The 26,879-nt window shown below is 44.7% G+C and overlaps 1 protein-coding gene across 1 annotated transcript; it reads left to right on the top strand.

Annotated features, from left to right (window-relative positions):
• Window positions 1–3,259: 3,259 nt before the first annotated feature.
• On the top strand, window positions 3,260–26,403 carry LOC311129113 (LHFPL tetraspan subfamily member 3 protein; the record flags this gene model as incomplete). Its single annotated transcript, XM_084161396.1, has 4 exons — window positions 3,260–3,689; window positions 24,433–24,660; window positions 26,195–26,235; window positions 26,335–26,403. 3 exons carry the CDS (start codon window positions 3,260–3,262, stop codon window positions 26,212–26,214), a joined length of 678 nt encoding a protein of 225 aa, XP_084017522.1. The 3' UTR covers window positions 26,215–26,235; window positions 26,335–26,403.
• Between the last annotated feature and the right edge of the window lie 476 nt (window positions 26,404–26,879).

Raw genomic sequence — 26,879 nt, forward strand, 5'->3', positions numbered from 1 at the left:
CCTGCCTTTCGAAAGTTTTTGAAAGCCAAGTTAACAAACAGATCACCGACCATTTCGAATCCCACCGTACCTTCTCCGCTATGCAATCCGGTTTCCGAGCTGGTCATGGGTGCACCTCAGCCACGCTCAAGGTCCTAAACGATATTATAACCGCAATCGATAATAGACAGTACTGTGCAGCCATCTTCATCGACCTGGCCAAGGCTTTCGACTCTGTCAACCACCGCATTCTTATTGGCAGACTAAATAGCCTTGGTTTCTCAAATGACTGCCTCGCCTGGTTCACCAACTACTTCTCAGATAGAGTTCAATGTGTCAAATCGGAGGGCCTGTTGTCTGGACCTACGGCAGTCTCTATGGGGGTGCCACAGGGTTCAATTCTTGGGCCGACTCTTTTCTCTGTGTATATCAATGATGTCGCTCTTGCTGCTGGTGACTCTCGGATCCACCTCTACACAGAGGACACCATTTTGTATACATCTGGCCCTTCATTGGACACTGTGTTAACAAACCTCCAAACAAGCTTCATTGCCATACAACACTCCTTCAGTAGCCTCCAACTGCTCTTAAACACTAGTAAAACGAAATGCATGCTCTTCAATCGAACGCTGCTGGCACCCGCCCACCCGACTAGAATCACTACTCTCGACAGGTCTGACCTAGAGTATGTGGACAACTACAAATACCTAGGTGTCTGGTTAGACTGTAAACTCTCCTTCCAGACTCACATTAAGAATCTCCAATCCAAAGCTTCCTATTTCGCAACAAAGCCTCCTTCACTCATGCTGCCAAACATGCCCTCGTAAAACTGACTATCCTACCGATCCTTGACTTCGGCGATGTAATTTACAAAATAGCCTCCAACACTCTACTCAGCAAATTGGATGTAGTCTATCACAGTGCCATCCGTTTTGTCACCAAAGCCCCATATACTACCCACCACTGTGACCTTTACGCTCTTGTTGGCTGGTCCTCACTACATATTCGTCGCCAAACCCACTGGCTCCAGGTCATCTATAAATCACTGCTAGGCAAATCCCCGCCTTATTTTAGCTCATTGGTCACCATAGCAACACCCACCCATATGTATATCTCACTGGTCATCCCCAAAGCCAACACCTCCTTTGGCCGCCATTCCTTCCAGTTCTCTGCTGCCAATGACTGGAACGAATTGCAAAAATCTCTGAAGCTGGAGACTCTTATCTCCCTCACTAACTTTAAGCATCAGTTGTCAGAGCACCTTACCGATCACTTTACCTGTACACAGCCCATCTGCAATTAGCCCACCCAACTACCTCATCCCCATATTGTTATTTATTTTGCTCATTTGCACCCCAGTATCTCTATTTGCACATCATCTCTTGCACATCTATCATTCCAGTGTTAATACTAATTGTAATTATTTTGCACTATAGTCTATTTATTGCCTTATCTCCATAACTTGCTACATTTGCACACACTGTATATATATTTTCTGTTTTATTGTATTTATATTTTTGACTTTATGTTTTGTTTTAACCCATATGTAACTCTGTGTTGTTGTTTTTATCGCACTGCTTTGCTATATCTTGGCCAGGTTGCAGTTGTAAATGAGAACTTGTTCTCAACTGGCTTACCTGGTTAAATAAATGTGAAATTAAAAATAAAAAAATAAATAAGAAACCTGAACACACACACTTTGCTCAGAGTCTGTGTGGATTGGCCCCTTGTCTTCTTTCTTTGTTTAGTTTTTTCACATTGAGAATGATTCAATTTGTCTTACACCATTCATAAACTAATAGGTATGCTACTGTAAATATAAAGTTATTTTCTCAGTTTCAAAATAATTGTAACCACTAGCCTTCTCCTAAATAATGAACATAAAATGCTTTCATGCCTGTGCATAGGCTACATGTTGTTTGTTTTTCTTGTTAGGCCTATACCTCTGCCGTGCCAAGGGGAGAAATATGCCACATGCAGCTTTGAGTAGGCCTAGACTAATCCTGAATAAGAATAGACTGCACTGAGAGAAGGCACAGGCAGCGCAGTCAAAGTCACTTCAGAATCATCAAGTGATCAACAAGAAGAGCGTGAAGTCAACCTAACCACTGCGCACTGTTCATACTTTTGCGCACTAGATAGCGCACGGTTGGAGACTTGGAGTAGGCTATCAAACAGGTGATGCATGTATAGTGATTACCTAGCCATTTCAATCATGATTAAGTTTAGCCAATTAGTCTATATCATGACTTTGTGATAAAATGCCATGTCGCAGGGCTGAGTTTTATAGCCTGCCCTTGTTGTTGATGTGCACTTGTTCACACTTGGCAGCTGTGCGCTAAATACCAGCGCGTCGTGTTGTGCTACAGAAGCCATCCTATTTTGGTGGACACATAGCAACACGGAGAGAGAGGGGACATGGAGAGAGAGAGCTGAGACTTCAATATTCTGCCACACGAGTCAGAGTCAGTCTAGACTAAATCAAATAGGAGTGTTGCCTTTTAGATTCAACGATTTTATTTTTCAGATGTCTCCCATTCGATCATTGCACTGGGGCACGAGAGAGTGGGATTAGGGGATAGGCTATATTGCGCATGGTGCTTTATCAGAGGGGCTTTGATAGGCCTATCGGTTGTGACAGTCGGACTGCGCCTGCCTGGAATACAGGTGTTATTTGGTAACATATGGACGCTGAACACATGATGCATTGTGAGCAGATTGTCAACACTCGCGACTTCAGCATCTCAGTTACATGCACCTCCTCTACCTCGGGAAAGTCGGTATTCCGTCGACGATGAGGTTGTATCCTTGGCAACCACGGTTGTGGCCAAGTCTGTGAAGGAGGATCTCAGCCCCTCTCGGTGGACTTTAGCATTTTTCATCTCTGGGCGCCCTCAGTCGGATGGAGTTCTGACCGTATGATGTTTGTTTAGCCTACAATGGCTGTAGATTATTTGCTAAATGCATGACCGTTTCGAATTAACGCCCAGTGATTATTACATGCCGTTATCTCCGTGATTACTCATTCAGAAGATTCCTCCTTAATATTATTCGTAATAGCTCTCGGATACCCAGCCTACCATTCAATAAAGATAAGGAAAACGGTGGCGGACCCAAGCACAGTGCAAACTGTGAGGCTTTAGTAGGCTAAACACTCGCCCAGGAGGGAGCTGTTTAGTCGGGGAGATCATGGCACATTGTCGCGGTCGGAATGTGCTTTGTGCATGATTGAAGCTTTGTGTTTGAACAGATCCTAAATATAAAAACATTTAGAGACTAAATGATGGTGCCTGGTGCTCCTAAAACGATGCTTCCCGCTTCCGAGGCTGCCAAAATCTACCAGACCAACTACGTGAGGAACTCCCGCGCTATCGGGGTTCTGTGGGCTATCTTCACCATCCTCTTCGCGATAGTCAACGTGGTGTGCTTCATCCAGCCCTACTGGATCGGAGACGGGATGGACACGCCGCAGGCCGGCTACTTCGGCCTCTTTCACTACTGCATCGGAAACGGGCTGTCCCGGGACCTGACGTGCCAGGGAAGCTTCATGGAGTTCAGCACCATCCCCTCCGGCGCCTTCAAGGCCGCGTCCTTCTTCATCGGGATGTCCATGGCGCTGGTCATCGGATGCATCGGCTGCTTCACGCTCTTCTTCTTCTGCAGCACAGGCACGGTCTACAAGATCTGCGGCTGGATGCAGCTGGCTGCCGGTAAGTTCCCCCGTTTGCATGTTGCTTCCTTGAAGGGTGAAGGAGTTCGGAACTTCAGCAGTTCTACAACCAGAGAGAAATGTCTGTATTCCAGCTGTTCAATCAGTCAGGTAGGGGAAATAAACAATGTGTTAAAGCTAGAATCCTTAGTTGCTACATCCATTCTTGGACTTGTAAATTATAGGCTACCCATTGATTCTTGAAGAATATAACTGAAAAATGCCTCATGAGCTTAGTTCAACTGTCGTACCCCATCAGAACCCAAAATACAAGCTTGTTTTACTCCAATGTTTGTAAACAACGTAAATGTAAACAAACACTGTATAGCCTAAAAACATGGTTAAAACTACATTTGATATCATGGGTGGTTAGCCCTTGCATCTATAGCTCTGTCTATGAATTTGAGAGTGGTTACATTTATCCAGCCCCATCCCTTAGATTTGTAGCAAAACAGGTGCGGGGAATCCTTTGTTATTGTTTAAAGTAAGTATTCTAGCTTTAAGTGTTATACTTGACATCAGTTTTACAAGAAGTGTATGATGAATTTCGGGGGGTTAAGCAAATATGTTTCTATCAAATGAGCAAAAGCTCCCGGCAGATGACAGCCATGTTTGTTTGTTTGTTTGTTTGTTTTAACTCACCATACACTGTCACACTATCTTTAAAACATCTATTAAGGGAGCAAAGACAACCACACAAAATACAGCCAGACACGCAAACAACACGGGCCACGTTGCATGTGCAAGCCTTGCAAAAATAAATGTACACATGCATGTGTCAAACGCAAACTTGGTTCTATTTGAGAAGCTCCACGAGTTGCAATTCCCCTCCTTATTGGATATCAGGAAGATACAACCCACATGGATGCTTGAAAGACACACGATAATAGATTAATTAAAGATAACTAAACACTAAATAGGTTTCCCTTTTTATCTGTAGATTAATCCTTGGAGTAAAAATCTACAAAGAACCATCTTAAAAGAGGCCCATATGCATGTCAGGTAAAATAACAACCCAATGTTCATCTCCCAGCTAAATATCCATGAATGTTTCATGTGTTTCGACCCACCCAAAATTAATATAATTGATGCACAGTTGATTTTGGTGTTTTAACCTGCCTGTCATGATTGCATCTTGTGGGGAAAGACAAAATCAAAATGCGCACGCGGACTCACTCGCATGGTGTAGTCTGCAGGTAATGCTCTCTCATACGTCAGAATTTGTCAAAACTTGTAAACAAGCATCACAGTGAAAGTTACTTTGCAGAATTTAAGCTTGCACAAAATGCACAGACTCCAGATTGTGGCTTTAAAGCGGGTGCATACAATCAACCAGTGATCAATCAAAGGCAATTATCCTTCAACTAATCTCTGTAACAAGTAACACAAACCACTGATACTCCCCCACAAATAAAAAATAATAATGAAATGCGTTAATGTTGCTTGCCAGATGTTGGTCTGAGACTCACAACATCATCCGTCTGTATAGGCTTGGTCTAGCTGCAGGCGCCTCGCTGTAAATTTACTTTTTTTTTTTAAAAACGTTTTAGCAGACGCTCTTATCCAGAGCGATTTACAGTTAGTGAGTGCATACATTATATTTTATTTTTTCATACTGGCGCCCCGTGGGAATCGAACCCACAACCCTGGCGTTGCAAACGCCATGACCCACCAACATCCCTGCCGGCCATTCCCTCCCCTACCCTGGACGACTTGTGCGCCGACCCATGGGGTCTCTCGGTAGCGGCCGGCTACGACAGAGCCTGGATTCGAACCAGGATCTCTAGTGGCACTGCTAGCACTGCGATGCAGTGCCTTAGACCACTGCGCCACTCGGGAGGCTGTAAATTCATGCTGAACATAAACACCAGCACGGAGATTATCTGGAGGATTCCACAGCATTGTCATCCCAGGCTGAATTAAAACAGAAGCCCTGCATAGAGCACAGCCAGGATGTTTATATCATATAATATATATATATAATATAATGAATTCGATTATATGGACAGATCCTAGATCAGCAGTCCTACTTTGAAGCCCTGGATATGGTCCTTTATAATACAGTACAGATCTGATCATGTTCAGACTATACAGGGGGTGATCCACAAACTGACTAAGGTGGCCTGTATGATGCCAAAAAACACACTTTACTAAACATATTGTAAATATTTAAGTCGTTTAAATTAAGAATATTTTTTTAACGATCTCTGCCGAGTTATGGGGCCTTTTCACCACTGAGATTCTCTAAATATACCTGTGAAAAATATGTTTTATGAACTCAACAGTCCATGTTTTTTCCCCTCAAAGTCTCTGTCAAGAAATATGGCATCACAATGTACCATACTCCTGTAAGGCTGCAGAGCATGGTTTTTAGAGTGTTCTGTGGTGAGGAGTTAACATTGGCGATGAATGTGAGAGGTCTGAGTGCTTGGGGCCTGTTGGCTGCTCATTGCTTCCTTGTCTTTTATTGATCCATCACAGCACTTTGCTCGTGGCAATGACATGCATCATCAGCATTCAGGCAATCTCTGCCTCATTCAACTCACTCACTGAATCTCTCTCGCAATCGCTTCCTTTCTCCATTCTCATTCTCTCAGATATGTCATGTTGAGGTCACTGAAATTGGCTATTAAGACGTTCCTGGGGAGTAGTAATTGGAAATATAGTGTGCTTTCCTTTTCTCATTGCAGCCACAGATCCCAGGTGTGATTGTCAAATCCTTCTAGGCTCAGTGTAGTCCGACTTCTATCCAGGAGTAACTGGCTGTTGTGAGTTTCTGTCCAAGACGGCACATAGCTAAGAGGCACATCTCCTTAAAAGCAGAGGAGAGGCTGAATGTCTGATGAGAGCAATCCACCTGCAGGCATTTGAACAGCAACTCCAGAACAGTGCTCTCAAAATGTCTGCTTCTGTGCAGGTGTGTTTTCAAGGAAATGCACATGAAACCAACTGACATGTTCTTGCCCCTGCAGGCTGCAGCAATACCTAAAGAATTATGTCTCCTTACTACTGTTACCACTCTTGAAGAATGTGCTTAACTGGCCCACTGCACACAGCAGTTCTCAGGTAGACATGCCCACTCTGCACTCAGCCTAGTAGCTGCCTGCAAACCGTAGCAGCTGGACCATCCGCCCTGCCTCCCTACCTCCCTACAACCTCCCTCCCTCCCTCTCGCTCCCTCCCCCCTTACATCGCCTTGACCACCCCCTCACTACGGACCAATTAACTCCAAACTAAGACTGACAGGCAGCCCCCTCCATCACAACCACACTGCATGGTCGGTCGATGATAATCACACTCATCCTGTGACAACTTCCACCAAATGCCAGGCGCTTCTCCACTCTAGTGGAGGATGTGATGGATGGGCCAGCTCTGGCAACATGACAATGCCTGCCTGCCTGGCTCTAGTGAGGTAGCAGATTGGTGCTCGGCTCGCCATCCTGGATGGAAATCAGAACTCCGCTGGCCATCCCCTATTTCCGACCCTCACCAAGGCAATGCCTGAACACACAGGAAGGTGATTATCATTCATGTATTGGGCAGGGGCTCCTTGCTCAGATTGAAAATGCCTTCCGCAAGCAAACAAAGGAATCAGGGGGGCTCTTGAGTGTGTTGTGGAGGCATTTCAACGACCTGTTTCCTGGCTCTGTTTGGACCACTAGGCTGCTCATATGGGTAAGTGGCCTGCACAGTGGCTGCACATTGCTGCACTCAGTACCGGTCCAATGGGCCCCCTGAGACGGAAGCTGGCATTAGCATTGAACATTAAAAGGCCCATTTTGTTGCTAGTGGTTTATTGATCCAGAGGTTTCTGTGCAGAACAGAACAGCACAAAGCTCCACTAATGGGAGACAGCCGCTAACACCGTTTGGCTCCTCAGCTGCTTACAGGCAGCACTGTTTGTTTGTCTATTTATTCAGGTGTGTGTGTGTGTGTGTGAGTGTGTGCTCTATTTACCGTGTCTTTAATTTATCCTAGGTGTCTGCCACAATCCCTCAATCTGGGGTTTGGGCCAACTCGTGCCTATGCATAAGAGTGCATGATTTGGCATTTACATACACACAGTCTGTTCAGCACTCATACAGTACTGTGGCTGTTGGGGATCTTTGCACAGTGTGGCTCTCCATTTCTCACACTTCTTTAAAATAGACCAGGCTACCAATGTCTTTCTGAACTGAATATGACCTGCCATAAATGAGAGCTTAGTTAACCTCCCTCTCCACTCACAACTTTACAAGGTTGTGCACTAAGCCAGTGGTGTCATAGTACCACTAAAGACAATAGCTAATGACATCAACCAGCTCTTATCCTTCCTGTCAGTGGTAACATGATGGACTGGCTGGCTGGGCCTGAGAGGATTAGGGAGATGATGTAACATGACCAAACGGGAGTCCCAGTTACACACACACACAATCTAGCACCATTAGTCAGAGCTTTAGAGGACTGCAGAAGTAGTGTGGTGGGACATCAGGAGGAGTTGTAAATGGGGCAAATGATAGCCGGCTCACTACTCCAGCTCTGTGGAAGCCCATTGAGTCTCCCACATCATACTCCACAGATCAGAGTGTCTCCCACAGCATACTCCACAGATCAGTCTCCCACAGCATACTCCACAGATCAGTCTCCTACAGCATACTCCACAGATCAGAGAGCCTCCCACAGCATACTCCACAGATCAATCTCCCACAGCATACTCCACAGATCAGTCTCCTACAGCATACTCCACAGATCAGTCTCCCACATCATACTCCACAGATCATCTCCTACAGCATACTCCACAGATCAGTCTACTACAGCATACTCCACAGATCAGTCTCCTACAGCATACTCCACAGATCAGTCTCCTACAGCATACTCCAGATAGAGAGACAAAGGGCCCAACCCTCTATCCCTCTCCTCTTTACTCATCTCTCTCTCTCCTCTTTAACTCATCCCTCTCTCTGTTGCCTCCCCATTCAGCAATGCACCGGTCCAGGCACCGCTGTCAGCTACACACACTCCATCCTTTTAGAGTGTAATGTTATGTCCAATGGGCCAATGGACCTTTAAGCCTCCAATGCAGTCATCAGGAAGTTAGATGGTGTACCAGCCAGGCATGAAATGTGTGCTTTCTCAAACCCTGCTCCCAAATGATCAGCATAGCATGCCTCTTAATAGAACTGTCAGCTGGTGAATAAATTAGAAAGCAGACGTTGTGCGTCAGGAGATGTGAAGGTTCAGAGCAGGAGGTGTTTTATGTCTCTTCCTGTGGATTAGGGGTGGGAGATACAGGTGGCAGATACATTGCCAGGTTTAGGATGTCATTCTGACACATCCTGTACCTGCCAACGACCAATAAGCTGGGTTTGGGCTAAGAGGAGAGATTCTCCCATGGTTGTGCATCTGCAATGACTGTAGATGCCATTATTGGGATTTGCTTCAATAACATTTCATTACTAGGTCTGGTGGTTTATGTACACTCGTATTATTCAGATGTGGGAAATTGTTTTAAAAGTGTTGTGATATTATCGTATTGGTGCACACAATTACTTTGATAAAATAGCTAGTCAATTTTTCATGAGTTTGATTGGCAGCTGTGATGGAGGACTTGCTAGGCCTGTTAGAAATGAAGTGAGTGACATCTCTGATTGAAGAGTTGCATGGTCTTTTGGGACTGAACTGTGACTGACCGTTATGATTGGTTATGAGAGAGAGAGAGAGAGAGAGAGAGAGAGAGAGAGAGAGAGAGAGAGAGAGAGAGAGAGAGGGAAGGAGAGGGAGAAAGAGAGAGAGAGAGGGAGAGAGCGGGAAGGAGAGGGAGAAAGAGAGAGAGAGAGGGAGAGAGAAGAGAGGTTTGAAAGACAGCCGATTCCAGAGAGCCACATCTAACACAGCATGACAATACAAATCCCTAAAGAATAGTTAGTCCTCTGGGAGTACAATATAGCCTCATTCAAAATGCGTTCTAACACTCAACTATCTTATGATCAATTTCCTGCCAATCAAATATGCTTGGTATGGAGTGCAAGCATCAGCCATACTGACAAGGAAAATTCAGAGCAATGTTGATATATTTGATGGAGGCCTATCTGTCAATACACTGTTCAGCTCTGAAGTCAAACTCAAGCTTTCGGAACCACAGACACTCTGACTTTACTGCATCATTAATCCAACTTCCAGTAAAGCAGAGTCATTTAAATGCTCTAAGAGCTATTAAAGTGGGTTCCTGCGCATCAGCGGATTTTAATTGTAGACCAGCACAGTTGAACCACTAATTGAACTTTGTGATTTATCGGGTGTAGGCTTTCCCCAGTGCATGTCGCGCTTCCTAAAGAGCTGTGTCTTTCTGGACAACCTTTTCTCCCGGGGTGTCAGCCTCGGTGCCACAGGTGGGTGGGGTAACTCACTGTGTTCGCCCTGGTTCCATGGCACCGCTCGGCTAGCGTTAGCATTATTTCCTGCTGTTGCTCTTTCAATGGGGGGCTAAATAATGGGATTAGGCCTGGTCGACTGACTGAGCCACCGGTACAGCTGACAGGAGAGATAACACGGCCTTTCCTAGAGGTCTTGCAGGATGCACATGGGTTATGTGTCAGTCTGCTGTTTGCTACAGCAGCACATGTTATGTCAGTCTGCTGTTGGTGATGCAAGCTACAGCTCAGTAACAGTACTAATCATGTTAATCATAAAGCACCACATAGGGACCTAGCACTAGGGGACATGGAGGGGGTGGTGGGTGAGGGAAGAAGATTGGCAACTCCAAGTCAGACACTAACAGTATTGGGTAAAAGAGTAGAGAGACAAGGGCTCTCTAGCGCTATGTCTATGGTGTGTGTGTGGCTGTGTATTCCTACACATTTGACTGTTCTCCTTTGTTTGAGTTCTGCATGCACAGTATTTGTCAGCACTACCTGGGTAATCTTGGGTAGAATGAGCAATCTATGAATGCTCTACTCTGCAAATGTCCTACTCTGCAATAGAGATCTTGCTCAGTCTGCTACAGTACAGATGTAGGATCTTAATTTGAGCCAGAATGCTACAGCAGAAAAATAATCCTGCAGCAACAGGAAATGTGAATTATTATGTGGATTATAATTAAAGGACATTTTTGTAGAGGTTGATACATTTTTCGTAAGTAAAAATCTAAAATGGAAATTACAAACTTCAGAAGCCTTTTTTAAACCTCAAATACACTACAAGTTTTACTGGCGTTGCAAGCATGGTGCTTGCAACGCCAGGGTTGTGGGTTCGATTCCCACGGGGGGCTAGTATGAAAAATGTATGCACTCACTAACTGTAAGTTGCTCTGGATAAGAGCGTCTGCTAAATGACTAAAAATGTTAATGTATCATCCATCCCCAAGGAAGCGTCACTAAATAGCTAGGCCACCCACCACTGCACAAGGGATCAGTGACAAATCCCCCAGCAGGGGAAAGTGATAATCTCAAGGAGCATAAGCTTTTCCCAAGAAGAGAAAATACTGCCCGTCTCTCACTTTCTCTCTCCATTCTCTCTCTCTGATACAACTCAGCGAACCCTGATCATAGTGAGAGAAGCTGACTTATTTAAAGCAGGTGGGTTTATGCCAAATGTAAAACGTAATTTTAGGAGGTCACTTGTAGAAGTAGCGATCATCTACTGTAGTAGCGTGTAAAAATAAGTTGACCCAATTGACTTGTAATTTTTAAGTTTGTCTTACTGCAGCTAGGCAAAACCTTTTTGCTATGGTCAAGTGTTGACATATGTGTTCAAATAAAGCTATAATAGAGCATTGACAAGAACATCAAATGTCAGTGTTTGTCCTACATTAATTTAGTAGTGGCGCACCAAATGTCTGCCGAGACATGCTTTTAAGATCAGAGTGTGACGAGGTGATGTTGAAGGAGTCAGGTGCAGGAGGGTAAATCACAGAATAACAGGCTTTATTATGCTACCACAGAGTTACGCAGGAACGCGTCAAACACTCCAGTGCGCAAAACAGGCGCACTGGAAAATACAAGGCACACGGGAAAATATCCCGGCGGGGGAAAATACAAGGAGCTTCACTACTTTCCACAATAAACAATAACACACAAAGACAAGGGGGCAGAGGGAATACTTACACAGGTACTGATGAGGGGATATGAACCAGGTGTGTGTAATAAACAAGACAAGACAAATGGAATGATGAGATGAGGAGCGGCAGTGGCTAGAAGGCCGGTGGCGACGAACGGCGAAGCCTGCCCGAACCAGGAGAGGAGGCAGCTTCGCAGGAAGTCGTGACACCGAGTGACACGTTACAACATCAGATCGTCAGAGAAACCTCCAAGGTAACTAGCTAGCTAGCTTGTAATCCTGGAAGTGTATCCAACCCTATTAATAGATGTATAGATGTATGCCCCAGGAAGACCCTCCCCCTGCTACCTCTGCCACCGCTGCTGAAAGAAATCCTAGTGGAAACAGTGAATGTGGAGATAGTGGCTGGTGCTAGTGGGTGGTGGTGGTGGTTTAGGTTTTAAGGTGGCAGCAGTAGACATGACAAGTGACAGACAGAAGTCTTTCCACAGTTCAATAAGAATTGATTACCCTGGTTCTATAGAGGTCATTAGTGCTGATACAAAGAAGGAGTAGACCCTGAGGTCCTGATTGCAGCTCTGGTCCTGTCAAGCTCATCATCCCCAGCGCTTAGAGATCTACATATCAACAACTTCATCCTCTACATCTTGGGTTCTTAAACCTTTTCAGCTCGAGACCGAAATGAGAAATTGACCGTCCTCCTGTGACCCAAATCGTCATCCAACGATGTATTCTCATAACTGCGACCCACCTCTCACATGCCCAGGGCCCACTTTGGGTCCCGACCCATAGTTTAAGAAAGCCTGCTCTACAGGCAAGAGATTCCCTAAGGCGGTCAGACAGCAGACAACCTCAAACAAGATAACCTCTGAACCTCAAATAACCATGGAAACTCTCTGCTGCAAACACCAACCGCTAAAGATATCAGGGCATTTAGTTTCATAATTGTGTACTTAATGTATACTTGTATGTGTAAGACATTACTTTAACTTTGGTGCATCTATCTAAGGGTCACAACAAGGCTTTCTCTATAGAGCCACAGTTAAGTGACTTTCTCTGGGCTGAATTTCCCCCAGGTCTGTGAACCTTAGCAGAGAGAGCATTCACATTCACAATTGAGATCTCACTGTCAGCATTGTTTATCCATTTAAAAAATGCAGCGAGCCAAAATGCAAAGTACATGACCTTTTAGACAAAAGCATGTGTTGAAGCATCTTGAATCCCTGAATCCCTGAATCCCTTCCGGTCTTTTAGAAATGCATGAGCCATATCAATAACACTACCTAACTCTGGTTTGTGAATAAATTATAGTTGAGTCAAACTTGAATGAAGGCTTTGAAGGCGTTTGGTATTTCAAGTTGCCCTGTTTAGATTAAATGGAATCATGAGCCGTGCAAATACATTCATATGTGCTGTAAGCAGCAGATAGCAGGTAGAAAATAAACTCTGTTTTCAAATTCAAATTGCTTTATTGGCATTAAAAACATTGCGTAAACAATGTATACAATATACTGTTGCTCTTTTGAATCACATGAACTCAAACACAATGCTGCAGCCCATTCCAGCAAGCTGCATCTCACTGCTCAACCGCAAGTGAAAAGGTCTATAGAGACCTCTCTCTCTTCTCTCTCCCTGTCCTGAACAAGCATATCCCTTCCTGACTTCATAATTAAAAGAAATAATGACAGTTGAGAGTTGTTTAATTATGACTAGAGGCAAAAGGGTAACAATTAACTACAGATAAAGACTATGTGAGAGTGTTATGAATGAAAATTAGATCATTATTATTAACAACACTGACTTTCGCCTACATGTGCCAACAAACTAACCATAAGACACCCACATGAAAACACGTGTGAACAAGATCTGTTTCTTATGCTGGATATTCTTGAGGTGGCTTCAACACCCTAAAATGAGAATTATGAATCAACACCCCAAAATGAGAATATGAAGCTCATTGAATTGTATTGGCCATGTTGATCAACTATGACAAGCACATCTAGCATACAGCATGGTGAACTATTCTCACCACCAAACCTTCTGCTCTCAATCTTTTATTCCATGAGACCAGCTGTTAGATTAAAACCATTGTTTGATCCATCAGTCCAGACATTGTTGTTGTAGTCTAAGTAGAGATAGGCTGTAGATGTATTTACCCCCACGTATCCTCCAGTCTCTATGTCCCAGCCAGCGTTCAGAGGAGGAGTTGGCGTTATAGATTTCCAAACTGTGTTTATCTCCTGGATCACCAGAGCCAAGCACAGGAGACAGGCGTTTGATTTATCCCCCTCTTCTGGGAGAGGGAGGAAGGGAAGAAGGAGGGAGGGAGGGGAAGAAGGAGGGACAAGGTGAACCATTAAAAAAGCAGCGAGACAGCAGCAGCAGCGTGTGTGTGTGTGTGTGTGTGTGTGTGTGTGTGTGTGTGTGTGATGTTGGTGTGTCTGAGTTTGCTTTGTTAAGAGACTGTTTCTGTCATCTATCAGTCTCTCCAACCGGCTGGTTATGACACCTGGCTGTCATTGTTGGGTTCTCTTGTTGGGTGATTTATGGTGAATGAATGGGCTTCAGCAAAGGTAAGACTACTTGGCCCAGTTACTCAGGTCTAGAAAACAACAACACCACCTGTAAACTGCTCATCTTTAAGAGACTCTGTGCTTGATATCTGACTGTGTGGGCAGTGGTGACTCGTCTTGTACTGGCCAAAGTCTTCAGAGACCTTTGACTTTTTTTATTCAATACTTCTCAGTCCTCACCTGCGGCATCCATTTTAAGTTTCCACACCAATCAAAGGAGGACATAGGGTAAATCCTTTGATGTGCTGGACCTCGGCAGTCATCCGCTGTGTTGGAGCGTGTACGTCTCATCCTACTCATCCGGTCTCTCTCTTCCTCCGCTGCTCCACCTGATCCATGGCTAATCAATCAGTCATTGTTTCAATCATCTCTTCCACCTGCAAACCAAAACCGAAGCCCTGAGGGCAATCTCATTCTCCATGTTATCCTCACATGGCCGCATCATCATCTCCCAGCTCTTCGACACCCTTCATCTTAATCTGCTCATCACTCAATACATCATAATGGATTGGGTTTTCCTGGGCTTGGCTGCCATATCGCCGTGCCTCCAGCATGTATTACCCTATCTAGCACCAAGTCTCTCCCCGTCTGGGAGAAGCAGCCTGTGACCCCAGAGTTGAACGGAAACATGACAGCCTATTGTTAGCCAGCCACAGAGACCAGGACCAGGCATAGGGGTCTAATAAATGACCAGCAGGGATGTTTTCCTGGAGCACCCTGTCATTGTTAAGTAAGCACTCACACCCCTTGGGGAATTGCCCCCGAACAGCAATTACAGTGAAGGAAGGCAAATGCCGCCATATGAATGGGAAACTACCCACTGGGCAAAAACTGGTTGAATCAAAGTTGTTTCCATTTCATTTCAACAAAAAAAATCAATGTGATGACGTTGAATCAATGTGGAAAATTGATTGTATTTGCAAAAAGCCATCAATGTAAGGGCATTTCGTAGTTTTTTCACCCAACTTTTAACCCTAAAGCCAATGACACGGTGAAATTTGTTGATTTCATGTTGCATTCACGTTAGTTGACAACTCAACTAAATGTAAATCTGTCACGAGAGTTTTCTTATCTCAATGGTTGAAGTCAACTACTTCTTCAATTTTTGAATAATTCCCAGAGGTTATAAATCTCTAGTTTAAATAATAAATTAAACAAAGACCCCTTTCTGCAATGGTCAGCCTTTATTCATGAGAGCGCTCTGCCACAAAATGGACGCACAATCTTTTTATACACACACATCAGAGGAAAAATCCCACCCCGCTTCGGTGGGCTGTATTTTTCCACTGTACACATCTTGTAAGCTCACACCTGGGTTTAGCTCATGTGGTTATCCTCTGCTCTCCTGACCATCAGGTCACACATACACACACACACACACACACACACACACACACATGTTCTTATCATAGCCTACTCCTTGCTCAGGCAGGCTGCATTTTTCCTCTATTCCCATACATAGTTATCGCTGTTTCACACAGTTTCGGGGTATAATAATTAGTCATTACCAAATTCTTCTATCAAAATCAAAACTAGATGTTGAACTGACCGCTGTGCCCAGTGGGAAATTAGCACCAATGGTATGTGATATGGGGTCAGTGTGTATAATTAAAGGGATCTGGATCTCTTTAAGCCAAGAAATTGAAATTAATTGGTGTGCAATATCTAAAGGAATGGTAGTACTGAGCTGAGCAGGTTGAGGAACAATGTTCACGCTGTGAAAGAAACAGCTAATGATGTTGACGGAGTGTTTCTTTCAAAGCGAGCCTTGCCAAGACTGTGGGAAAAAAACTAATACAAATTAGGTCTGTTGTGAGGACATCAAATGGCTTCGGCACTCGCCGAGCAGCACAACAGCAGAGGTTGTTGTCTGATAACCTTAGCGCAGTATATTGGTCTCAGGGAAGGTGTGGTTGATATTCCAGGGAGTCTGGATGACGACACGTTCTGTGTGCATAACTGCACTTATGACTTATTATACTATCGCCCCTGGGTTCAAACACCATACTTCGCTTTAATGAGATAGTCTATGTTGAAGCTTGTGGTTGAGCATTGCAGTGAAGTTCTTTCTGTGTTGCGGTGTTGATCTAGCTGTAACCCAGTTTGTTTACACAGACCTGTTTATGAGGGTTACGGCTTGGAGGATGCGTGGCTGAGAGAGAGGTGCACTGTTTCACCGTTGTTCGCTGCCAGCTCTGCAGTCAATATTATTTCCGAGCTTGGCTCGCTCGCTCCCCGGGGTTGCCATGGAAACAGCACACTACTAGCTGGCTTCCTGCCTCTCCCTCTCTTGTTGCTGTGAGATGGGCAGGAACTCTCGGACACGGTAAGCAGAGACCGGTGTAGTGGTCAAAGAGGTTCCTGCTGGGAAGGCACCGCTGGACAGTTAAAAGGTGTGTCTCCATGGCAACCAGCTGGATATGGACCGGACTGCCCTTTAAGATGTTCCCTGCTGCCCTCGCCCCATGGGCACTGGTCGGCATTAAAGCCTTCCCTCTGATACAGCTCTGCCATGCATCACTGCTCACCAAGCTCCTGCTGATCACTCTTGCTGACATAAGATCAGAGTGGGTAGAGAGAGACACAATGTGTCTGGCCCCTCTACACAGACAAAGAAAGTACTGACAGTCCATCATTTAGTTCTGAAACTAGAATCAACCACTCACATCTCTCACTCTGTAGAAATTGTTCAGCTTCATAAACAACTTTTAAATTCCACAATTATTTCAGTATTCCACTGTCTCTCTGTGACACTCTGCTTCCAGATTATCACTATTGTCCCTTTCAACCTTCTCTTCCCACTTCAGCTGAATGTTATTTTCACGATTACAGCACAACAGAGACAGTTGCATAAAGTTCCCCCGGCAAGATCACTCACTCTATCCCCGCCTCTCTCAGTCCATCATTAGTCAGCTTGGTACTTCCAAACTGATCTCAGAGCAGTAGAGAGAGGACCACATCACATGTACCCTTCCGTCAGCCCAGATCAGAGGAATATTAAAACAATCCCATCAGCCAACTTCAAATGGCGCCGGGTGGGTAAAAATAAATGAGGACATCTGTAGAAGAGTCACAGGAACTGCCTGCATCATCTGCCACTCCCAGAACCCTGTCACCACATCTGAGGAACTTGGGAAAGAAAAGAGGGATCCACGCTGAATAGTGATGAAGTTCTTCTAAACTAATGGAGAGATGAGTAGGCTATACTCTTTCTGTAAAATAAAAAACTCAGAGAATGGATTTTTGTTAGACATCAAGCATTGATGAGACACCTGGGTTGATTGGTGCAATGTAGAACTAACCGTGTGGGTGAATTATCTTGGCAGCTTGCAGCTCTCCAGCAGAGTGGAGGAAGTCGCTTTTCTATCGCTGCTCATTCAGCACAGTCAGTAGCAGTCCCCAGTCTGTAGCTGCCTGGGTCCCATCCAAAAAGCCTTACTTTATGATACTATATTACTATTCAGCTTATCCCTCTCATTCCCTCTCATGGAAGCGCATTAAAACATTATTAGGTTGGTTATTTTTTCTCTACTCACATGATTACACAGTGCGTCAACAAATGTTGTTTTTCCCTGTGAGGCTGCTTTGCTTGTCACTATGGCTCCTCGTCGGCAAACGCTCGATACTCGGCGGGTCTGCTGGCAGCCGCCAGTAATTAATTGGAACACCTGTTCCCAATCACCCCTTCTGTTCCTCCGCCCTAGAGGTTCATGGGAAACGGTTTCCAATGTGTGGGGCTACTGTAATACTACAGCTCTTTATGAGTATGATAAAATGCTAGTCATATCTGAGAGAGGGGTTGAGCGTGAGTGTCTGTGACTCTTTAGTAGGGATTGAGGCATATGGCAGGGCTGGGTTTACTAATGAGATGGGATGAAAGAGTGACAGATAGAGAGAGAGAGAATGAGGGAATTAAAGAGAGGACAAGAAAGGAAGAGGAAAATGACAGAGAGAGGGAGAGGAAAGGAGAGATAGCTGACTGTGTGACTCATGTCGGCCTCTGTCACAGTGTCAGGAGTGTGTGACTCTCTCAGCTACCTGTAGCAAAGAGGAAGAGGCGACGCAAGAGGTTTTACTCCACCCAAAATCTGTCCGCGAAAATAAGCCCATGAAGTGAGGAATTTCTGTAAGGAGGTCAATGAGAGTGTCAACAAAAAATAGAAGTTTCGTAATGGTTAGGTTGTTATGAATGAACTGATATAAGTGGACGCACATGGCATTTCGGCAACTTTATATCGGAGCCTGTTGTCATAGCGATAGATAGAGGACTCATCATGGATGAAACCCGTTTTAGCATGGACATTGCCATTGAGAGCTTCCACCATTTTAAAGTGGTCAACTGGGTGGGGATTCCTATGAGTTGGGAGCAATCAGCCAATGAAGAAGAAGAAAATTGACTACTTTAAAATGGAACCCATGCTGTGACAGACGCTATAATGGCACAGATACAAAGATGAGTCCTCTCATTGGCTAGAATGACCCCACCTGATCTCGCCTCCTCCCGCCTGCCTTCCATCTTTGAGGACATGTTTTTCCATTGTTAGAGTGGTCACTTGACTATCTTGTCAATATAATGAACAATCTTTGGCTGTAGTCATCCACATGCACATTACATGTCACTTCCTGTAAGGATGACAGGATTGACAGCAGGCTGCCAGTCACCATGACGATGCATCTGCTTCTGTCACCTCTAAACAGATCTCAGTGGGAGAAGACATGATTGGTGGCAATAACTGACTACTTCTGATTGGTGGAAATGCTTTCTTACTCTCCCAGGTCAACTATTGCTTCCAGTGGGAGTCAGTCAGTAGGCTTTCATAGAGGGATTTAAACCAGTGGGGGTCAGTCAGTGGGCTTTCATAGAGGGATTTAAACCTGTGTCAGTCAGTGGGCTTTCATAGAGGGATTTAAACCAGTGTCAGTCAGTGGGCTTTCATAGAGGGATTTAAACCAGTGGGGGTCCGTCAGTGGGCTTTCATAGAGGGATTTAAACCAGTGGGGGTCCGTCAGTGGGCTTTCATAGAGGGATTTAAACCAGTGGAGGTCAGTCAGTGGGATTTTATAGAGGGATTTAAATCAGAAAAACAACATCTACGCCTATGAGGATTATCGTAATGATTCATGCAGATTTATGTTGTGATGAAAAGACAAAGGGGTTTTCTATTGCTGTGTCTGACAATGGGTTGAATGGGTCATTTTTCTTTGCATCTAACGATAATCTACACTATGCTGCCTTGGGAGACAGTAATGACATAAGAGTTTAGCTTTTTTCTGTCTGGCATAGCAGGTTTCATAGGTATACTATAAATCATATAAGACCTTTTTTTAATATAAATGAAGCAGGGACCGTACATAAACCCCTCTGCTGTAGGAATGGAGAAGAGAGCAGATTTATCTGCTGTGAATAGGATAGGACTTTTTCCTGGTCAGGTCAGAAAATACTAAAAGTTCATAGTAATGAATTGCAGAACAAATACAAAATATCTATTGGTTTAATTAAGAACCACCGTTGCTGCTCAGTTAAGGGGAGGACGGACTAGTCTTGCTTGTTGAACACTTTGTTTCCTCTCTTTATGTGTCAGATAGGAAGCATTGGGATTCTAACCCTGTAACCTCCCGATGGTACTTCCATTCAGCAAGCCCTCCCTCTATCCCTCTATCTTCTCCACCATCCACTATCCTTCTATTCATTCTCACCTTCCTCCTCTCCTCTCCCTAGGAAAGAAAACAACACGCACCTCATAGAATTCCTACTCTGTTCAGACACTCATTGTATAGTGCTTATTCCTGACATGATGCTTTTGCCTCTCTCTCTCCATGCTCTACCTGTGCACAGTAGAGAAGCAACAGCTACACTTGATGTAATTCTGAGCCTGAGCTATAGAGACAGAGTGCTCAGCTCTTTCCCTCTCTCATTCTGCCCCTCCCTCTTTCTTATCTCATTCCTTCACTTTTATCTCTCCCCCTCTCCTTCCCTGTCTGCCTCCTTGTAAAATCCTTATCGGCCGCAATGACAAATGAAACAAGGTGGGAGAGAGAAAAATAAGCATGTAAATGCTATTGTCTGCACTCTAATCCAAACCACAGAGAGGGGGAACAGCTCATGTAAGCCAGTTGAGTGAATGCAGCAGGTCTCCAGTGGGGGTTTCAGCACCTCTTGATTGGACAGCTCCCTGCTAGCATTACAACTCAACGGTCTAAAATGAATCTCTTTGGCTGTAATCACATTGACTGCTCTGTTTGTGCAGTCAATATACGGTGCTGTATTGGCTGTGCGTGTGCGTGCACATGCGTGTTTGCATTTGTGCATTTAAGGAGCTAATGAGCTAATGAGCCTGGCCATATGCAGCAGACGGCACAGCATCCATGTCACACAGAATGCCTCCTCACATTACTCTTAACAGACTGACCATCTGACCAGCAGCACCACAGGAGGATAGAGGGGAGAGGGGAGAGGGGAGAGGGGAGAGGGGAGAGGGGAGAGGGGAGATGGGAGAGGGGAGATGGAAAGGTGTGAGAGAGCGAGAAAGGAGGGAGAGGAGAGTGCCCAATTTTCATCTATCTGTCACTGCCCCAATTTACACCCTCTAATATGCATTTGGCATGGTTCACATTTGCACTGAAAGAAAACCCACATGCGTGCATGCACACACAGCCTCAATCACAACCAACCAGCCAGCCTCAATCACAACCAACCAGCCAGCCTCAATCACAACCAACCAACTAGCCTCAATCAAGACATTAAGCAGCCGTGGAGTGAGAGAGCGGACAACTGGGACTGTAATTAGTTGTGATTAAGGAGCTGTCTGTCTGTGTAGAGGAGAAGCAGCAACAGTTGGAGGGAGAGTGGAGACGAGGAGTGAGAGGACTGAAAGGTCCAGACTCTGACTCCTCCCTGATTCCCCCCAGGCCTCTACCCTGCCAACAGCTGTCAGCTGGGAGGAGAAGAGAGAGAGAGAGAGAGACAGAAACAGAGAGAGATAAAAAAAAAAGATGTAAGGGGGGTTAGGAGAAAGAGAGAGAAGAAGGACAGTCTCTTAACTTTCAACAAGAGAAGGCCAGAAACGACCTAGAAACGTGCAATAGTATGCGATATGCGGTAATGTCATGTTCTCTTGCTATCTAACCTCAAAGCAGAGGCAATGATATTTATTATATGGTGAACATGGAGAGCTGGGATTTGCAGTGCTCTTTGATCCTTCAGCAGCCCCTCTTGGCCTCCTCAGCTTTCTGGCAACACTGTCTCCGACAGAGTAAGACGTTAAAGTGAATGGAATCACGTATTAGCAGATGGGCTGCACCAGTAGCCTTCTGAGGATGAGTGTTATATCCAGCCCAGCAGTAACCGAGAAGTCCACCACCTGACCCTCTCTGGGAGGCCTATACATTGGCTCATTAATTGACCTATTCCATGTTAGCTGGAGACTTAAACTTTAGGCTCTTTGTTCATTACAGATGTAGGATTTTAACTTGACCCAGGTTTTCACAGTAAAATAATCATGCAGCAACAGGATTTGAACTTTTGATGTGGTTAGGCTATTAGCTGGCCAAAAGTAGGCTACATGACAAGTGCAATACTGTTAATATAACCATGAGTTAGTGTGGGTTTTTAGTGAATTTTGTAAATCACAAGGCTCATCTGCATTTCCTGTGGTGCAGGAAAATTCTCAGCAACAAAAATGATCAAATTAAGATCCTACATCTGTAGGATCCCATGCTCTCTCTCCTCACTCTGCATCTTCCTGGCTCACTGCAAGATGGAGTGAACGGGTAAATATGTTTGATTATTTATGATGAGTGCAAAGTTAGAATGCAGTCAGCTCCTTTCCCTCCGCTCAGTTTGGATCCAAGCTATAGGACCACCTCAGGACCATGTTGTGTTATTCATGAAAAGGTCTGGAAGTGAGAGGGCCATAGTCAAATGCAGAGCATCCAATCCAACACTCTCACACACAGCACCTATTAACAAGATCAATGTTGAAAACGAGAGACACTCATAGGTGTCCGATCCTCAGATGCCTAGTTCAGTGATTAGCAATGTGGATCATCAGAGTCTGGCACTGCGCTAATGCTTCCGGCTAGGAAAATCTGTTCACAAAGATTCATAAATAGAGAGACATATGTGATCATATCCCAATGTAATCAAGGGTTGAAATGACTATATTTTTGTCAAATACTATCGGTTTGGCCTTCTTGCGGTCAATTTGCAGAGTACAAATTATTTATAATTATGTTCCAGCCCCCCGACCATCCGCTCAAGAAAAAATCATCCCGCGGCTGAATGTAATTGGGGATCCCCTGGTGTAGAGGGTGTGGGATGTAGATTATAGCTATTACATGCTTTAACATCAGTGTGCATTATTATAGACCAGTTAGCACTGTTTGTATCATTATTACCATAATTATGATCCATATCATCATGGCCTGTCCATGTTTAACTCAAGACTAACAGGAAACAACAGACTGAGAGAACAGAAACACAGTGGGGAGTGTCTTTCTCAGTTTCTCCAGTTCCTCTCCGCCCCTTTCAATTCAATTCAATTCGAAGGGCTTTATTGACATGGGAAACATATGTTTACATTGCCAAAGCAAGTGAAATAGATAGTAAACTAAAGTGAAATAAACAATTAAAAATTAACAGTAAACATTACACTCACAAAAGTTCCAAAATAATAGAGACATTTCAAGTGTCCTATTATGGCTATATACAGTCTTGTAACGATGTGAAAATAGTTAAAGTACAAAAGGGAAAATAAATCAACATAATTTTTTCTTCACTGGTTGCCCTTTTCTTGTGGAAACAGGTTACAAGTCTTGCTTCTGTGATACTCTGTCATTTCCTGAGATTCTGTGAGTGAATGAGAGGGAGGGAGGAAGGAAAGAGAGAGAGGGATGGATGGAGAGAAAGAAAGAGGGCTGCTCTCTTTCATTTCCTGAGATTATGCATCTCTTAAATCTGTTTATCTCTCTGTCTCTTTAGCGTAGCCTCTGATAACAGTTGTGGAGGGGTACAGTGCTAACACACACAAATGCCTCTACTACGGACTCTGCTGCTGTGTGGGACTGCTAGATATCCTCTGACAATAGTCTTATTGATCTGCTTCCACAGCCTGCACTGACATCTCTGTGTTATTGTCACGTGCTCTGAACAATTGAATTGAAGGCAGCCCCAGTGTCTCTGGCTGAAGTGGGTGTGTGTACTGTTTGTGTCCATGGGGATTTCACGTTCGTTGAGTAAAGGATCGGACCAAGGTGCAGCGTGGTATGCGTACATGGTTGTTTATTATTATAAACACCGACAAAATAACAAAATGCAACAGAACGTGAAGTTCAAAAGGCTAAACATCCAACAAGCCAAACATAAACAAGATCCCACAACATAGGTAGGCAATAATGGCTACCTAAGTATGATCCCCAAACAGAGACAACGATCGACAGCTGCCTCTGATTGGGAACCACACCCGGCCAACATAGATATACACATACTAGATATACCCATAGATATTCACACCCTGACCAAACCAACTAGCAATCTCTATGTCAGGGCGTGACAGGGGAGCTGCAGTGGTCACCCTGACAGTGTTCAAGAAAGGGAATCAATCAGCCAGGGAACAGAGGAGAGGAGAGATTACGGGGGAGGAGGAGAGGAGAGATTACAGGGAGAGGAGGAGAGGAGAGACTACAGGGAACAGAGGAGAGGAGAGACTACAGGGGGAGGAGGAGAGGAGAGACTACGGGGGAGGAGGAGAGGAGAGATTATGGGGGGAGGAGGAGAGGAGAGATTACAGGGGGAGGAGGAGAGGAGAGACAACAGTGGGAGGAGGAGAGGAGAGATTACGGGGAGGAGGAGAGGAAAGATTACAGGGGGAGGAGGAGAGGAGAGACAACAGTGGGAGGAGGAGAGGAAAGACTACAGGGGGAGGAGGTTAAATTTAGAATGCTGCATAGATATGGTATGGGTTATGCTAACTCCATCTCTCTTTGTCTCTTTTCTTTCTCTCCCTCCATCTTTCTGTATATCTCTCTTTTCTGTCATCTCCCCCTTTCTCACACTCTTCTTCCTTTCTCCCTCCGTCTCTCCACCCCCCCCCCCCCCCCCATCCCTCCCTCCCTCCCTCTCTCTCCCCTCTCTCCCAGGTACATGCCTGATTCTGGGCTGCATGATCTACCCAGATGGCTGGGACAGTGATGAGGTGAAGAGGATGTGTGGGGAGCAGACAGACAAGTACACCCTGGGAGCGTGCTCCGTGCGCTGGGCCTACATCCTGGCTATCATGGGCATCATGGACGCCCTGATACTCTCCTTCCTGGCCTTCGTCCTGGGAAACCGTCAGGATGGGCTGATGGCTGATGAGCTGCTGGATAGTAAGGACAACACTTGATCTAAGATCAGTTTGGGATTTTAGGTCGTTATGAATAAGATTACATGGAGAGGGGGGACCTGATTCTAGATCAGCACTCCTACGCTGAAATGCTTTGTGAATACGAGCTGTGGACTTTCCTCATATGAGCATGCCATACAGAGGCTGTCTCACAAAGTGATAGTTGAAGTCTGTGTTAGGTCATAGAGCAATGTTCTTCAGCCCTGCTCCTGGGGACCCACAGGGTGTCTATCTGTCTCTGAAGGGCAGCACCATACTGATGTGTTAGTGCTGGGTGGGAACAAACACCTGCACACCCTTTGGCTCTCCAGGACCAGGAGTGAAGAACACTGTTGCACAGAATAACAGAACCTCTGTAACAGAAGTCTGAGCACCCTCTCCTCCAGACCCTTCCACATCTCCCATATCTTGGGGTTTAGTGCATTTTGGCTGATAAATACAAACTTCTTATCAACCCCCTCCTCCAAAGCCCATAGCAGGGGTGGGTGTGTATCAAAGGTAACAACAGTACCCTGCTGTCAGAACCATCCCACACGGTAGACATTCATATTCCGTCCCTTTTTATGCAAGCATTTTCAGCATAATTTCACAGACATGAGCCACCACCAATTAGCATATTTTAACTGCTTCTCACATAACACCTGCTTGCTGTTATTACCAATGGGATTGGGAATTGGTGAGTCAGAGAGAGAGAGAGAAGAAAACAAGATGGCGGAGTCAAAGAGAGTGGCTAAAATGACAAGAAGGGGGGAAGGAAAATAAAAAAGAGAGAGATATAAGATGGAAGAAAAAAGGGAGATAATTTAGGTAGTCATGAAATACTAATGGCTGTTTACACAGCTTGGCTGTCAGCCTGTCTAAATGAATCACAAGAGCTGGATCAGCATCAGCTAGGGCTGCCTGTTGGGGCAGGAGAACGCTGTGGAACAGAGGGAGGAAGCCATTATCAGCTATAGGACAGGAGGAGAGAGAGGAGTGAGAGAGAGAGAGAGTGTCTCAATTGGGCACACATTCAAATTTTGTCAAGTAGGCTCTGCTTCCAAAATCCGAGACACCCTCAATTATCAATATTAGTGTTTCAAGATGTCTGACTTAACATTCTCATCTATAAGACGAGCGAGAGAGAGAGAGAGAGAGAAAGAGAGAGAGAGAATACAGTGATTGAGTCTCATTTCGGCTCATATTAATATTCTGCCAGAATCGTGAGACCTCCATCATCAATATTACAGTTTCAGATGTCTGATTTTACACAACACTGGATTGTGTGGTGTATATCCCAGGTGGTAAAGTGATTAATTGTTCTGTTGCAGTAATGTATGTGTCATCCACTGATTAACTATGTTTATAGAGGAGGCCTCTGAGCCATTTAGATAAGAATGTCATTACCTTACTACTGATTGGTGACTTTTCCTCATTACTGCCACCTTCTGGTGTGTCTCTGTTACTACAAGTACAAGAGCTGTAGTGGTATTCATAGAGATGTTACCAATGCTAACCTCTCGTTTCTCTCCCCACAGAGACTGGTAATTCCATATAAACAGCCATATACAGTACAAAGGTGTGTGCTTTTTGTGAATGATCTGATATACTTTCATGGGATCAATATCCATATGCTTATTTTGCCATTGGTAAATCTAATTGTGTTCTTTGTTCACAGGTGTTGGTGCCCATCAGAGGTAAAGATAATGTAACACAAAGTTCCAGCTTCATACCCATCACTCTGGAGGGGGAAAGGAGAGCTACTGCTGTTGGAAAGAACAGGAGGAGAAAAAGACGAATGAACAAATGTAAGAAAGGAGACACATCCACTCCAAGAGAACCTACTTTGTAAAGACCTACGGCCCCTTTCTCATCCACACATTACCTTGATATTGGCAACAACATCTCTTGAACCAATGAACCGTTACAGATGGAAGACCTCACATTGTTTTATGAAATTAAATCGGCCACTGAATGGACACAGTAGGCCGGTGCATTAACGGGCAGCAGATAGCCTAGCGGTTAGAGTGTTGGGCCAGTAAACGGAAGGTTGCTAGTTCGAATACCTGACCTGACAAGGTGAAAATAAATATGTTGTTGTGCAATGCACTCAACAGTAATTTGCTTCAGGGGTGCTACACCACTATGGCTGACCCTGTAAAACTGCACCTATCCAGTATATGTGACAATGAAACATATATTACCAAGTCATATGAGGCAAGT

The sequence above is a fragment of the Coregonus lavaretus genome (assembly GCF_964263955.1).
Source record: "Coregonus lavaretus genome assembly, chromosome: 5".
NCBI classification, from domain to species: domain Eukaryota; kingdom Metazoa; phylum Chordata; class Actinopteri; order Salmoniformes; family Salmonidae; genus Coregonus; species Coregonus lavaretus.